The sequence below is a fragment of the Aythya ferina genome (genome assembly GCF_964211825.1).
Source record: "Aythya ferina genome assembly, chromosome: 5".
In the NCBI taxonomy this organism is placed as follows: Eukaryota; Metazoa; Chordata; class Aves; order Anseriformes; family Anatidae; genus Aythya; species Aythya ferina.
Window position 1 is genome coordinate 9,345,273 of NC_140301.1, and position 16,862 is coordinate 9,362,134.

Below are 16,862 nucleotides of genomic sequence, written 5' to 3' on the forward strand. Positions count from 1 at the left end.
AGAAACCATTGCTTCTGCTGCCTGGGACTTGGGTGGAGGCCTGCTTCCTGTCCCGGGCACTGTTCTGAGGTGTGAAAGCCTCAGGAATTCAGTAAAGCCCCACGGTGAATAATTCGTATCTGGAAGGAAAGAAGCCTTCAAACACCTTTTCCAGCTGTATTTGTCCTAAAAGGTGACTGCAGGAGATTGCCAATACCTCCCCCTTGCTTCCCAAGCGATAACAGGTTTAGCTTATCTCTCACAGAAGTGGTGTTGGGTCCCCCCCTAGGAAGCCCCACTCCTGCTTACAGCCACCTACCAAAACACAGGGATGGAGTCACGGCCAGCCAGACCTGGCTCTGTGGAAGATAGTTCTGGAAAAGAATCAAAGGAGGGCATGTTCGAAGGGTAGTCAAGTTGTTAGGCTAGTAGCCAGGAATTTGGGAGACTGATGTGCAGGTTTTCTATCCTGTAGGCTTTTTGTGCTGCCTTACCACTGTAGCAGAAGCAGTGTCACTTTCTCACACAAAAAAAATGTCCTAATGGTATTTGTTTCTTCCCTTTTGTTTCTTGCTAGTGCCTGAACGTACACTATATAACATTACTAACTCTGAGTGTAGAAAAGTGAATCGTATCATCCCTAGCTCGAGAGATACAGAAGTGTGGAGTTCTTGCTCTTCTCTTTTTATTGTTTAAACATCTTAAATGCCACAGAAGCAGGGCTAAATAAGATCTCAACAGATTGCATACTTTCTACCCCGATGCAAGGCCAGACAACTCGTATTTATGAGTCCTCACAGATGTCTTCCTGCTCATTCTTATTCATCTACAATGATTAACTCTCTCCAGGCCAGGCATTCTTGACTTCTACCATCCCAACCATGACTTTTTTCCTTATTTTCTTAATTCTCAAATATTATATGATGAAATTCAATCTGCATTAATGTTATTTATCACATATCTTGACACTAGACTGCCCTTCCTTTCTGCAATATCTTTTTATTTACTATTCTGCCCGCCTTCTGTACTCTTATCTACAGGCTAAGCGGTCTATGTCATGCCTGGATTTTCATCGAGTTGCAATAACTCCTCTTCTTTCTTGCAAAGCAGCACACCAAAATTTGGCATTGTGCTCCATCTGTGTAGGCTGAAAATGAAACTTCCAACATGTGCCCAATGGACTATCTGTCCCAGTCTGACATTCATCTTTTTCAGAGGATGACCTGCTGACTGTGGCTGACCTTACTGCATCCCTTTATGCAAACCTGCCATCCAACCCATAGCTCCCTGGCTGGTGTTTGCTGGGCTGATTAGTCCCGTGTACTTGTAGCAACTTATGCTTGTCCTTACGGAGCAGCATCCTCTTCTTTACAGACCAGTTATCTTATTTGGGTGGAAGCAAGGCTGTCCACCAATGTATTGCTTGTCCCCTTTATCTTCATGTCATTCACCAATTAGTAACCTAATTTTCTCGCTCTCCTGACTACTGCCTGCTTACTCCTGATCTTATAGCCATAGTAAAATACTCATAGCATCCCTGGCAGTATCCTAGCTTCTATTTGCAATGAACATTGGTAAGTAATCTCTTTTCTTACCAGTTTCATACCTGACCTCTTACATTTTAATCTAGTACTTGGTCAGTGTGATTGTAAGAAAATATCAAAAGCTTTACAAGGGTAAAATTATGGGATATATTCTCCTCTGCACACCCACAAAGCCTGATACCATATTATAGGGGGAAATTACAGTAGTTTGATACTATTAGCTCTTAACAGGGGTTCACACTGACTGCCACTACTGGACCTATTTTCTTTTCAGTGCTCACAAATAGATTATTTAATTATATGTGCCAGTGTTGTTTGATAAGTATGTCGTCAGGCCTGCAGATTCCCAGCTGCTCTGGTTTTGTTCCTTTGTAAGAATAATCACCGTTTTCTCCCTTCTGCAGCTTTCTGATATGTTGTCGGTCCCCCAGAGATTTCCAGAGATAGGCAGTTGCCAGGGGCTCTGGGATCTTAGCAATCTTGCTCAGATTTTTGTATGTGTTAGCATGAGTTGAACATATTTAACCTACCTAAGTACTATCTAAACTGTCCTTTCCCTGTTCTTTCCTTAGTATTAACTCAGATTGCTATTTGTGATTTACCTTCTGAATTTTGGCATATAAAAAGCTTTAAGTACTTTAGTCTTAATACTACCTGTCAATAGATCCTTATCGGCTCAATGGACAAGTCTTTTCTTTACAAATTTTCAAGATGCTACGTCACATAATATGACATCAGAGGCTGTTTTAGGGATTCCTTTGCATCCTTTAGGGTAGGAAAAATGTTCCTCTTCCTTAATGAAAGATGAAATGATCATGCATTTAAGAGCAAAGCCTTAAGATATCTAATATCTCACTAGTCACAAAAAAAACACCACCACTTGTAACATTTCCTACATAATGTAGGAGTATAGCAAAATACATGTAGACCAGCATAATATCTGGGAAAACAGTGTATAACTGGCACCCTATTAGCATATTGTTCTTCATCCAGGCCCCTTTATAAGCTGATGGTGGATCATTGTCAAATTACATTACTTCAAAAGTCAGTGTGGTGTGTCTATTTTGAAATCTGATGGGATTCGATTCCCCAAAGTCAGATTTACGCTGAAGCAGAGATGGGCTCTGGTTCTTTTTACTTCGCTGGGTAGACATCCAGATGCAGTACAGAATCCTAAAAAATGAGAACTGAATTGAACCACATCCTTTGCTGCCAGGCATAAGGGTATATCTGAGACTACAACAAATGAAACATTGGTGAAATTTATCATTGCCTAGTGGGGTTTGGGTGTCAATTTAATAGCAAAGCACTGAACTAAATAGAAACAACCAGCAATATCTCTGAGAGGAAAATAACATGGCCGTTGAATTTTCCCGTTAGCGACATGAGTACTCTTCTGTTTTATTGCATCATTTTTGTTCCAGTTAGGGGGTTTGCCTCTACATGCACATGAAGTAAGGCTGGAAAGAGAGCAAATACGGCATTAACAGACTTGAACAGAGATGATAACATTTGGCAGTGACTGGTGAAGTGATCAATTATGATGACAGCTTCACCTGCATATAAGAGTCTAAATAGTAGTTGAAATATACATATTAAGAAGGGAGTGGTTTTCTTTTCATTTTTTAATGATAAATATCACATGAAACAACACCCAGATTAATTAATTAGTTACATTAATTCAGAGTTACAGTCTTGTCATTTTCATATTAACTGAGGTAAGGCAAAAAGATATTCAAAGATGAAGTTGTGAATCTTGCTATTTTTAGTTTTTAAGAAGTGGAATAGATATTTGAGGAAGTTTTATATTTACTTTTTATTTTTTCTTTTTCTAGCACAGTAGAGCATGTGAAAATGAAAAAGACTGTGTGCGATGCAGTAGTGAGCTTTTTTCCTACTACCAAGTAAAGCCATGTGAACTGATTTTGCAGATATGGCATTGAAAAATAAACAATTATTCTTAATGTAGTGTAGCTCAGTAGGGAAATGGGAGAACATATTTTTTTGTTTAAAGTGAAGCTATAGTTTGTGTAAGTTGCATAAAACTACGGTTTGAAGTATAATGATTATAAAGCTAATTAGTAATTACTGTTTGTCTTTCAGGAAGAAAGAAGAGGGCTAGGTACTGTACAAACACAGGACAGCTGCACAGATATTATCACAGAACAACAGGCTGAATGGATTTTGAAAGATCAGAGTTTATCATGCTGCCCCAAGGCAAGATTAACTATCCCTGTGTTATTCCTAAAAGATGTTTGTATAAGTTGTTCTTAAAGGCCTCCAAAGATGGACACTCCACAGCTTCCCAGGGCAATTTATTCTGGTGCTTTACCACCCTTCCTGTCACAGAATTTTTTCCCATCGTGTTTAACATAAATTTCTCTTACTGCAGTCGAAGCTCTTTATTTCTTTTCCTAACCACCAAAGATATCAGAAAGGAGATTATTTGCTCTGTCTTGCAACAACCTGGAGCGCTGTTATTTTTGTCCTCCTTTCTTCAGCTTGCTTATTCTTTTTGGCTATATGACAGCAATTAATTCAGGCTCTTATAGGTCAGCTGTTCTGGGCCTCTGGTCTCCCTCTCTCGTCTTGCTTAAAAGTCTTTCTAGTGGTTCATCTTTCCTAAAATGCATCCAAAACGGGACGACAGATCTTCAGCTGGGGTGTACTGGCAGATGAAGGATTGCTGCATGATCTGTATGCTCTACTCCAGTTTGTGTCCCAGTGAGGTGTTTGTTTTTTTCAGAACAGATTACATGGTTGATTCATGCTCAGCTGGTGATCCATTGCAACTTCCAAGACCAGTTACAAAAAATAACAGGTCTAACCCTAGCTAATCACTCTGTATTTTGAATTTGTGCAGTTGATTAATCCTACCTAAGCGCTGTACTTTTGTTTTGCCCAGAGAGACTTAGGGTGCGTTTTACAGCTACACAGAGGGTTGAGGTATGGAAGAATAAACTAGCTTAGACAAGATCACACAGGGAGTTTGGGGAAGAGCCAGGAATAATTTCTGAGTGGCCTCCAGAGGCCTCATCTGCAGAGTCTCCTCCCTGGCGTAAGTGGGAAATCATTGAATTGTGCACTGAAAATATGGCAGGCTCTAATACATTTTCATTCTGACTCGTTTTCACTTGTTGCTGTTTTTATGGCCTTCGCTAATGAGACCCAGCAAGATGAGTCTGTGGCAGCCATCGATCGGAATCTCCCACGCATTCATTCTGCACGTGACTATAACTGCATACTAAAGCAAACTGCATGCTAACTGCATACTAAAAGCAAAAGTCGCTAATATTGCATCATGCACGCACTGCATGAATTACTAGGTTTGTAGGCAGACAGGCTGTCAGCCTGGCAGACAGCAGCAACTTCATATTTCGTGCTCTTCAGTCTACTTCTTTCCTTAAGGAGAAAAAGAGGCAGGCACGGTACAGCCAGCAACTGGTATTCATCATGCTTCTCTCTAGCTTTGTATTACAAAAAGAGTAGGGGAGTGGGAATGCCACCAAATACTAAACTGCCTCTTTAGGAAAGCCAGCTGGGTACAAAGTTTTCAAATTGAATTTCCCCAGTGATGCTTCAGTGATGCTTGTTGGTGTTAAACACTCTAAAATAACTGGTTATTTCACTAAGCTCTCTAAAGGGAACAAAGTTTCTTAGGAAATCTGAATGGATAGCTAAATACGAGTTGCCGGGTGATTTTAAAAATAAGGTATTTCAAATAAAAAGTGCAAACAAACAAAAGAAGCTGGTAACAAGTAAGAAAGTTGGCATGACAACAGATGAGATGGGCATATAGCAACACAGTCTGCTGTACATTAGCGTGTACAGTTTTATTCTCTTTGGTGTTGTGGTTTGAAATACTTAGCTTGCATTTGTTGCTGATGATTAGAAACATGCTGTTTGTTGTGAAAAGAGCCAAATGCTCTCTGTTGTGTTCTGTTCTGTTTTTCGAAATCCAGCCATCGTTATGGTCACCAACTTCTTTAAACATTTATTTATTTCCAGAGCAATATTTTTTTTAAAAATAAAATGTTTTCTAACTTCATCTGAAAAGTTACAACTGGTTCAAATTATACCTTGCTGCTATCTTGTCCCAGAATACACGGGTGTCACGTTCCCAAGGTTTTGTTTGGTTTCTGGTTCTGGAGAAGAGCTTCCCTTGCAGGTAAACCAGCATTTTAAGTGCTGCCAGGGCTAGATACGGCCTTTGGGGTAGGTGTGCTTGCTCAGCTCAGCTGCCAGCACAGGTCCATCTTAGGGTTAGAGTATAGGTGAAAAGGACCCAACAGGCACCTTCAGGTTCATTTCTTCTGGGCTCAGGTGAGGCTTAGCTTTGGCTCATGTTATGAGTGCATGTTTCTTTTTGTTGTGCTTAGAAAGTCTTTGGGTATGACGTGGAGCTGGGCAATTCAGTAAGTCTATCCCAGAATTAAAAAGCTGAAGCTTGATATTCTTTCATTCTTCCAATATATAAGAATTGTACATTTGTGCTGTATTTATCCTAACTTACCATCAGAATTCTTGCTAGAGATAATTCTCTATAATTACTCCTGATATTCCTGTAATCCAAACATAGATCTGGAAACATATTATCAGAAGCATTTAGCTCACTGTTTTGCATTACACTAATGCAAAAGGATGACTACTCATAAGTGATGCATTCTTGGACAGACATCTGGCCAGGTAGAAATTAATCACCTCTATTTTAGCTGTAGCACTTCCATTACTATGGCTGGTCTAGCTGTGGGTCAGCCGGGGTGCGTGTTTTGGTCTCCCTCCTCTATTGTTGTATTGCTTCAGTGACTTTTGACTAGGGAGCTTTCACAAGCCTCTTCAACCAAGAAAGGAGCAAAGGGATATCAATTTAAGTGATCTGGTTACCACTTAGTGATGCTCGTGTTGTTCCTGTGTTGTGCACCTCATGTATATTAATTAAATACTCCAACATATTTATGTGATTTACCATTGGAGTCAATGAGAAAAATCCTTTTGACTTGAGAGATCTCAGAATATGGCTCAGTGGATAGTGAAAGATGTTCCGCAAATAATTTCTCAGCAGTTCTTGATGTTCCTGATTCACAGTATGGCTGTAAAACGGATGAAAAGGAACCAGAACTGCCAACCGCAGCATGCCCTTCTAATTAACTATTTTTCAGATCCTATTTAATTCCTTCCCAGCTGAGCACTAGACAATAATCTCAGCACTAGAAAATAATCTTTTTTTTTTTTTTTTTTTTTTTTCAATTAGAGGTCACATTTAGAAAAAAATGTACCCTGCAATTTTGTACTTACAGTCTGCTGGAGGGTGCAAATAAGTGAATTTAGATTCCTTTATGCTCAATGATGCTGTCAGAGTTTTCTTCTGATAACTCAAGATTTACTGTTAAAATAACTGGAGCTAATGAGCGGCATGCTTTGGTGTCAGTGCTTCTGCTTGCTAATGAGGAGGGAATTAAGCTTTTTGTCAATGTGCAATTTTCTCGTTTGTCCTTGGCATTGGCAATTGGCATACACAAAGCAAATAAACCCTCAGTGTTCCCTCCGCTGCCATGCCTGTGGGCTGTGCATGGCACGCACCCTTGGAGCCCCTCGATCCCCTTTTTCTCCTCACTTGTCCCCCCTACAGTGATGCTGTCTGCTGCAGTCCAGAGAGACTGAGTGACTTTTTAATTTTCTTCTCTCCTATTCTATCTTTGTTTTCCTTTCTTCTTTCTCCTTCTGAATGCCAAACTGTGATCCTTCATTTTCCACCTCATTTTGACTTCACCTCCCTCTTCTCCTCAATCAGTATCTCAGGTCTCTTTCCCCACATTTAGGGCCTGCTGTAGCCGTCTCTAAAATGCAGCAGTATGCACCTACTCCTCCCTTCCTTGGCCACTTGGGTATTTCATGCTGTCTGGGAAAGAAGCCCTTCAGCATGTCAGCAGATCACCCTTAGAAGAAAGGGAGGAGCATGCATGGTAGTTGAGATGAAAGCCATCAGGAGCTGTTTAGCGTAGAGTTAGTTGAAAGTATTAGAGATACCCTTGCTTAGATACAATCATTTTCTCCTTAGTGTTTTCTGAATTTTATCTGAATCCATACCTTCTTGTTGATTATGCCCTGAAGTCTTGACATGGAGCATATGCCAAGTTCAAAACTGGAGAACAGATAGCTAACTACTGGGCTATACATATTGCTGTTTGTAGGGACCAGGCTCATAGGTACACAGCCATTAGTGGACTACTGAATTGCTGTGGAAATATCCCTTTAATAATGTTATTTTAACCCAAACAAAGTTTTCTGTACATTGGGACTGAGAACCTTTTCCGAATTTTTCATTTTGGTATTATCGAGACAGAAAAAGAAAGAGAAATTTCAAATATTGCTCCACTTGGCCAATTGCTAAATGGTAGAGGAAACATGCATAACACTTTCATGGTATAAAAAATAAAATACTAAAACAGTACTGCAAAGTACTGCTTTTGATGCAAACTAATCCTGACCATGTTCTCTATAGACTTACCTATAAGCTTCTGACTTCTCTCATCTTTTTTTCCTCTCTCTCTTCTCTTGCTAACAGAGCAGTGGTCTCATGAGGAAGCCAGGACGTGACCCTGGAGGCTGCAGCATGTGCTATGTGACACCCTGAGATCTTGGCTCTCCTGCTGGTGCCCCTTTTTTACAGAACTTGGGCACAGCAGCTCTGCCAGAGAGAACAAGGTATGGGGCTCTCTGCTGCATAGGGGGACAATTGAGTGTGACCTACTTCTAACGTTCTGCTACTTAACTCCTAAGGCAGAGAGAATATCCAGGTGACTCTGCCCACTTCTGTGGGGAAAATAGGTGGAGGAGGTTGGAGGTCAGGTTGCTCAGGTGGGATGGGACACATATTAGCACTGCACATACTGTATCTCTCAACAGTGCTGGAACTGGCTATTTTAGTGCTGTTGAGTGCCCTGCGCACTTGGTCTTGCAGTAATACTGGATCACCACCCATGTGTAAAGGGTAAAGAGAAAATTATTTGGAAACAAGTCAGTGTTAGGGAGTTTCTGTGATTCAGATCTGAGCTGCTGCTGTAACATTCCATAGTTAGAAGGGTGGAAACAAGCTAAATCAACTAAAAATTCTGCAATCTCCACTGGAAGTCCAGTGAGACCACCTCATCTTGAAAGCCTGTCCTTACCCTGTGATTATATCTTACATACTTGGCTGCTCCTGCATGGAAGAAATGCCTTCTCTTAGCTTTGGGTTCGGTTCAGACACCAGTTCTCACAAGGGCTAAATTTAAATATGGGTTTGAATATACGTGCAGTTGGGACAGAAACCCCACCCATCCTTATTGTTTCACGTCTGCACGGGGTGAGAAGGACAGGGCTTTCTTTCCCTTTTTGCCTGCCGATAATTTGGGGCTGTGACCAGCTCTGGCTGCAGACTCACTAGAGAAGTGGATCCCAGGCATTTGGTGGGTCCTTGGCTTTCACTGTGTGGCTTGCAGTCAGCTCTTGCCAGGACTGATTGTACAGCTCAGTCACACTGTTTAAAGGGAGATAACAAATCACCCATAGAAATGATCTGTTTTAACTGCCATGGTGTGGTGTATGCACTTTTCCAATGTGTAAGTACTACCAAATATTTCTGCCAGCAACAACAGCAACGCAGAGCTGACTCCCAGAGAAAGCTCAATCCAAAACAGGCTAGGAAATCACATTTGGTAAGTGCTCTGAAAGCCTTCATGGCCCGCAAGTAGGGAGGAAATAAGGAAGAAAAATCCTGTGAAAGAATAGACAAAGCTCTTTCTACCTTGAATATAGCTGGTAATTGCAATGAACACCGAAGTGGTGCAGCTGGGAAGATCATTTGCACCTCCTGGTGGTAAATCGAAAAATCCTGAAAAGTGTCAAGATCAGATGTGCAAACATTTACTATGATATAATGAGTCTGCTTGGAATAAGCTGTAATAAGACAGCAGCAACTTCCTGAAATCTGTCTGAGAGGAAAGAGAAATATATACAAAAAAAAAAAATAAAAAATGGCAACATACTGAAAACTTAGAGCTCTTCAGTTCTGAATCAAAAAGAGATCCACAAGGAGTATTGTGCCACACAACGGGGAGTGCACATGCTCGGCTGTTTCACCCACACTTATGCAATGTACCTGCAAATAACAAGACAGCTGGAAAATGCTGGTTGCATTAGAAAATAATAGTGCCCAGTAGCCTTAACATCTTGACTCCAAGGGTGTTGTTTAGCTCTCTGATTAGCTGCAGGCTTCCTGTGTGTCCCCAGCTCGTGTTACTCAGTTTGTCATTTGTAAGATGCCATTGTAATAAGTATCAAATAAGGTAATATGCACCTATGGACCCCAAATATCTCTAAGGACTCATAGGAGTGTCTGTTCTTATTTGTTTTGCTATGAGTGGCCTGAACACTCACCCAAAAGGACTTCTCTAATTTTGAAGTACGTAACCGGGTACAAATCAAGTACAGGAATTTCCATTTCTTCAGACATTATAATAGCTGCACTATTGAAAATCACCTAATGACAGTTCTATTGAAAAAAAAAAAAAGTATTTTGAACTTTTAAAAATTTTATGGGTCTCAGGGGGTTGGTAACTCTAACTTGGAAGTGTGACTTGGAAAATGTTCAGTGTTCAGTCCTAATTGTACACAGTTAGGGCAGAGTAGAGGGGAGTAGGGTTTAGTTTTTCAATTGGTCTGTAACACAAATCAGCACTGACCTTGCAAGGTAGATAAGAATCTCTCCTATAGGGCTGAAGTCTCTGTTAACGTAAAGAAAATGAATGACTGTGTAGATTTCTCCTGTGTTTTTACAGCTTGGGTGCACAGTTGACCTGATCTACACTGAAATGTTTGCTGAGTTATGCTGGTCATAGGACACAGTTCTTGGGATGTTGTAACTGTCCTTGTAAGCATGGTTACATTGGGGAAAAAAAAGAAAAAGGTTTTCCTGTTATAACTTCATTTTGGGCTCTGGTCTAAGCTCAATCCCATGTGCACTGTTGTTTTACAGGTATATCTTTCAAGTAGAGACAAGGTCTTAAAGTCACTAACAAAGAAACAGGGTGAGGTGGCTGACTCATGCAGGCAAAATCTCACATCTTATCTAATCCTGCCTGGAGAGCATTGCTAAGGTCTCCAGCAGCGCTGCACACATCTTGCTGGGCAGGGGCCTGGGAGGGTCCATGAGTGCTCAGTAAAAGCCTGCTTCACTTTTGAGTATTGGATGGACAGCTGAACTGAAATTCCAGTTCATTGTGAGGCCAGTTGGACTTTATTGAAAAACATAGTAGGCAAACAAATGTGCTTGGTGTCTTAGAACAGACTCGAGGGTACTTTTTGCTTTAAGCCTGATAACAAACCTTGGTCTCTGCAAGTTAACAACAGCTTCTGCAGCCGGAGATTCAGATACTTGGAGGATATTCTCACAGGGAGGGAACATGCACACTTGAGAAACAAACAAAAAAACACTCACGAGCCTCTGCTCTGTTGGTGAAGTCTAGCAAGTTGAATGGCAACTAGGATGGTGAGATCTTTTGCTAGAATGATTTCCAATGAATGACACAACATTCAGCAGTATCAATTCTTACTCATCTATGTAGTTACTGAATCTTTTCCAGGCTACCGAGTGGCACCATCCTCCCAGGGGCATATAGTGGCTAGTGTGGGACCTGGAGTTTGGAAAGAGCCGAGGTGTCTGTGTTCAAAACCTTTGTGCCCAATTCCCGAGCCCCAGTGCAGCTGCCCTGACCACCACCAGCCACACTGCCATCCCATGGGTCATGTGTGTACCAGTGTGTAGTGCCAGGTGGAGCTGAGCTTTCTTCAGTGTAGTTCAGGAAGTCCGTGCTAGTCCACCTCCATCCCAGTTAGCTCTATTCATGGTCATTTTTGTTTGCAAGCTCCAAACGCACAATAAAAGGACCTGCAGTGCGGATTTGGAGCCTCCTGGTCCTTTGCTCGGTGCTTTGTGTACTCAGCACAGCTCCTGCCCTGGGACAGCAGTCACAATGGTGACAGTGGGCAGTTGGCATCAGCGGGAGCTGGACAGTAGCACCGTGTACCCAAAGCTGCAGGGATACCTACGGCCCAGCTCCTCTAGGTTTCCTGGTGAACTTGGTGTTTGGCTGCCTTAAAAATGTCCATCTGTGGTGGATGCATGCTGGAAATATCCATGAGGAAATCAATAAGATATTTCAGATATGATTTGTAATTAGTGTAGTGTAAAAACTGTAGCCAAAAAAAATAATAAAATTAGTCTGTATTAAATAGCTCCAGAAATGTCCACTATGAAAGGGACAGAGGTTCTGCAGGCATACACAGTGACTGTTTTTATCGTGAATGGACAAAGGGACACCCTTTCCAGTCTCCTCAGACAAGCTTGTCGTACTTTCAAGTTTCTGAAAGCATGATTTTATAACAATTATATTATTTTAGAGTAGGTTTTGGGAATGCAGTATATTTAGAAATTAAAATGTATATATGACTGTCTATACTGGGAAATATACACAGAAACCGAGACGTTATGTTCTGGTAACTGAGGCTATTAAATATGTAACAGCACCAATTACAGTCACAACAAATTAGCCAGTTTTGATTTGGCCAGGCTCTTGGTGCTAAGCTGCAGCCCACACATCCCAGGCTCCCAGCCCTGAGAAGGGTGGCTCTGTCTGCACCATGCAATTAACAGAGAACTGTAAATACAGGATTTGCATACATTGTACCATCCACTGCAATGCATGATTAATGATAACGTGAACAGCAGTTCATATGCTTAAACATAGCATATGCTGAAAACATCTCTCTTTGCAGACTATCTAGCAGGGGAATTTCATCGCAAGGTTTCTTTAGCTTAAAATCAGGTTGTGTTTACAGCTGATAATCAAACTTGCCAATTAAGAATAATAACTACATACGTTTAACATCATGCTAATTTCCTAAATAGCTGACATGACCTTCTCTGAAACCTTACAAGCTGGTTATGATTATAATGAACAACTGAGACTGGCTGATGTTGTATAGTCTATTTAGGGTTATTGTTATGTTCTAGTGTTTTTTTGTGTGCGTTTTTTTTTTTTTTTTAAATTGTACAGGCTGGAAGGAAACAGAGGGGATCATTTCTATAATTGCTAAGTGTTCTGTTCACAGTGCACCACGTTGGCAGTTGAGCAAGCTCCATAGGAGCTAGATCTATTTTAAATAATAAGTCAATTGGAATTTGCTACCTAGGATTTGAAGTAAGAGATCCTATAAAATAAAAATTGCTCAGTGAGGTGGACAGCTGGGATAAGCAGCATGTAAGAAGTAGGGGGGGAACTCTAAGTTGGGAAAGGTTTTCTTCTGTGGCTTGAATGAGTCAAAAAAAAGTCATGCTGCTGAGGAGAAAAAAGATGGAGTGCAATACTGAATACCAAAATGCACAAAGAACAATGTAGCCTGCTTGATATATATTGAGATATACCTGATATATATGCCATCTTTCTGCTATTCTCAGCATTGGAAAAAAACTTGGCTGAACTCTGGTGTTGCAGTTTGAGAGGACGTGGACCAGTTGGAAAGATTCAAAGGAGAAGCCTTGAGTATAATTATGGAGGTCTCAAACATGACCAAGGAGGTAAGAGCTAATCAAGTTTCAATAGCTCAGCTTTTACAAGAGAAGCCTTTGGATAGCACAGAGATAATCCCCAAGTATGTAGAAGGTAGAATCAAACTGTGTAAAGGACAGAAATAGTCTTTCCTAAAAGCCCATGGTTTATGTGATAGAAAGTTGTGATCTTATGCTACAGGAAGAAAGATGCAGGTTAAACAATAGGGAAAAGCTTTCTAACAGGATAATAAAATATTGGAGTTTCCGTCTTTGGAGGTCTTTAAAAACACGTTAGACAAACATCTGTCACGAATGATATAGGTATAGATAATCCTGCCTGGGGCAGGGGGATAAACGAGATGACTTCATGAGGTATTTTCTTTCCCTGTTTTTCGTGATTCCACATTGAGGCTACCCTCACTTATGCATGTTTGGATCTGATCCATTAGTCTAGCCTGATACTCACATTCCAGGATGGGATTTTTAAAAGAGCTTTGAAAAAATCTGGTGGGATTTGGATGCCTACTTCCCTTTGACTACTTTTAAGAGTCCTAGCCTGTAAAAGTATTCTTCATCCAGACAAAGACAGATAATTTTCTGTATGTTGATATTTAAATCCTCTGACTAAATCTGTGTTTCCCTGAAATGTTTCTGCCTGCTCCAACATGCCCTTCTACATTAAATTGCTATTTTTCCAGATGAATCATGCTGAGAACATCCAGCATATCAAGCTGGATATAAAAATGTGCAGTCAGAAATGTGAGCTAATCAACAGCAGCTTTTGTATTTCGTCGTTAAATACAAAAGGGACCGTTTCCAGATCTCACCACTGGCTTTGGGTAACCCAAATATCTCTGTGAACAATAAACTGACCCAACCAGCAGACAGCCCCATGGGAAGCAGAGGTTTGGCAAAGACTGATCTTGCATGGAAATGGAGCAGAACATACTTAAAACGAATCAAGTAAACAACATTGTGAAATTCTGTTGATTCTTTCTTAGAAGCTGTGTATAGCGTCTGTCCTTTCTGCTTCCCCTGTGTTTTCTATTCACTACACCTTCAGTGTTGGCTACCTCAGCTGGTTTTCTGGTGCTGTTTTATGTCCAGCAGAACTTGTCTTCCACTCTGTTGTTCCACTGATGTCTCTGCAGAGTCTTTCATGAATCTTGCCTTTCATTTTACATCCTGAACAAGGAGCAAGCTATATTGCAGGTAGGAAGTCAAGCAACTACACTTGTGTGTGAGCCAAAAAACTCCAGAATTGAAAGGTACCTGCTCTCTGACAGTTGAGGGAATAGGGCATTAACCCAGGAGCCAGTGCTGCTTCTTGCTCTAAGAGGCTTAAAGTCACATTACTTAGAAGTGTACTTGCTACTCAAGGCACAGGGAAGGAGTAGACTTGCTGCTCAAATCTTCTGCAACTGGGTTGCCCTTTAGAGAGGGCATGCCTGGAGCAGGAGAGGAAGGTGGTACAAGCATGGTCTGCTGCCCTGCAAGGGAAGGATTTCAAGGGAGGAGGTTACTTGCAACTGAACCATTGAAGTACCCTCCGAGGAGAAGAGCTGAATCCTTTCACGCTACAGAGGGCCAGTAATGTTGGTTTTCCACAACCTAAAGGACTATGAGAGCCGTGAGCCCATTTTATGAAAGCAACATTAAAAAAAAAAAAATCAGTTTCATACAGACAGTAGGATTTTCAGTGCAGAAAGCTGTTCCATGTTTGTGATGATTTGGGTCTCACAGCTGCATGGTTTACAGCTCTCAGCCTGGGAAAGATTATTTCAGGGACATTTCTTTGGCATTTCCTGCTTGCTAGTTTAGTGCCCTCCACATGCCCCCTTGCCCTGTTTCATGGGCTGGCTGTCAGGAATTTAATTGCAGCTCTCTCTCTGGATTGACTGGATAAGGAAACTTTGGGGAATGCCTTAAGACCACGTAGCCCTAAGAAGTAGGTGCGCTTTGCTAAGATCTGCCCTACAGACTTCCCTCTGTGAATTTGTGCCCAAAGTGTCACTTTCAGGGCTGTTTACAGTTCTATAAGGCTGGTTCGCTTGCTTTTATCCTGAGCTTTCCAGGCCTCTCTCTGCTCTAAATGCTTCCCTTTCCTCTTTTATCACGCTGTATTCCTTGCAACAGTTTCTCTCTTCCTTATCAGTTATTATTCCAGCCTGTTAAAGTCCCCTTTTTCCTGTTAGTGATTTTTTATATATTCCCTGTGGGGTGTGCTGGGAACACGCAATTTCAAGCACAGAGATTCAATCCTCAGCACCCATACAGCATTTAGGCACCCCCTGTCTTGTCCTCTCCACACAGGGCACGTGGCAGTGCCTCTATCACTCTTCCTGGGCTCGGGACAAGGCAGCCCTCTATCCCTTGCCTGTGGATTCCTTCAGACCAGGTGTCCGGGGACACCTGTGCTTGCTGTTTGCTCACTTGGTTTTTCCTCAAGCCTCGGCATGGGCTCGGCAGCACAGGCAGCTCCTGTGAAGGTGTGTAGGCGTGTTGGTGTCTGTGACTAAGTGTCAGGCCCTGTTAGACTGCAGTGGGGCAGGCAGATATAACTGCCTGACCACACCTGGTCTCCTTAAACACAAGGATTGGCCTGTGAGCCTGGCCTGCTGCCCATCAACTACATACGAAAACCCCACTGGCTGTTTTGGGCTATTGAGTGATGCTTTGAACCATGACCACGGAGGACTTGTCTCGGTCCTACTTCCTGACAGTTCTTGCTCCAGCTTGTCCTACACCTATAGCACAAGATCCCTCATTTCAGACAGCACTGCTGTCCTCCATCACCCTCCTGCCCTTCCTTCAGCCCTAGCCTGATCTAATCTTAACGCAGTCAGATCCTGTACAGGGCACCCAACTGCCTACGGCATGGCTAAGCTCTCCTGATGTTCTGTAAGGAGACCATCAATTTGAGGAGAGAACTTGTATGCCAGAAAATCCTTTGGTGTGTGCTCCTTCTGTGCCAGCACTGCAGACACAGAGCCCACTGGGGGCTGTGACCATCCTCGTCCTTGAAGCACTTGGTACTGACATCAGTGGCATGACCTGAGATAAAGCTGGCATGAAAAATATTCATCTGTCTTTTCAAATTCTGCATATTTGGCCTGGTTTTCATTACAGCTGCAGTGTGTGGCATTGGCACAGCCAGTGCTGCCTGTCTGGGAGAGGGAGGAGGCCTCTGCCAGCACCCCAAAAGCAGCTGCCATGCCACCAGTGCTCCTGCCTGCAAGCAGGAGACCCAGATCTCATCCCTTAACCTCAGTTCTCGTGAATGAAATGTCTGCTTAAACTGTTACAAAAAATTTAATTGTCTTTTCAGGATTTTTTTTTTACCTCTTTAAATAAGCCTTTTTCTTTCCTTTTTTTCTTTCATTCTTTTTTTTTTTTTTTAATTAATTTAAATTCATTCAAAATAACATTTTCAAAATGACATGTCCCAGCTTTTCAGGACAGAATGTTCTGGTTTCCCTGGTGAAATCATTTCTCAAATATTATCATATTTCTGAAGGATCTTGCGCATTCAAAACCTGCTGTCAAATATCCCTCTTTTTAACACTTGTGTGTGCCCCTTCTGAACACTTCAGCAATAAAGAGGGAAAACAGACGAGGTCAAGATTTGAGTTTGGGTGGATTTTTGTATATTGACTTATGTGGATGTTTGCCTGAATCAGTCTGTAAGCAATTCAAGAACTGTGTTTGTCTTTGTGAAGTATAGTGTGCCTTCATCTGCTTCGTGACCC

At 41.7% G+C, this 16,862-nt stretch overlaps 1 protein-coding gene across 14 annotated transcripts in view; it reads left to right on the forward strand.

The window, feature by feature from the left end:
• Window positions 1–16,862, forward strand: part of LOC311438201 (uncharacterized protein) — an 87,233-nt gene that overhangs the window by 36,993 nt on the left and 33,378 nt on the right. For 13 of the 14 annotated variants that reach the window (XR_014693986.1, XM_084522324.1, XM_084522328.1 and 10 more), the window contains 3 exons: window positions 3,627–3,740; window positions 8,089–8,228; window positions 13,021–13,140. Coding sequence is in view for 12 of the 14 variants with exons in the window: in XM_084522324.1 (XP_084378450.1) it covers window positions 3,627–3,740; window positions 8,089–8,157 (183 nt within the window). In the remaining 2 variants the exon portion in view is untranslated. The remainder of the gene's footprint in view (window positions 1–3,626; window positions 3,741–8,088; window positions 8,229–13,020; window positions 13,141–16,862) is intronic. The other variant, XR_014693985.1, reaches the window with a different exon arrangement.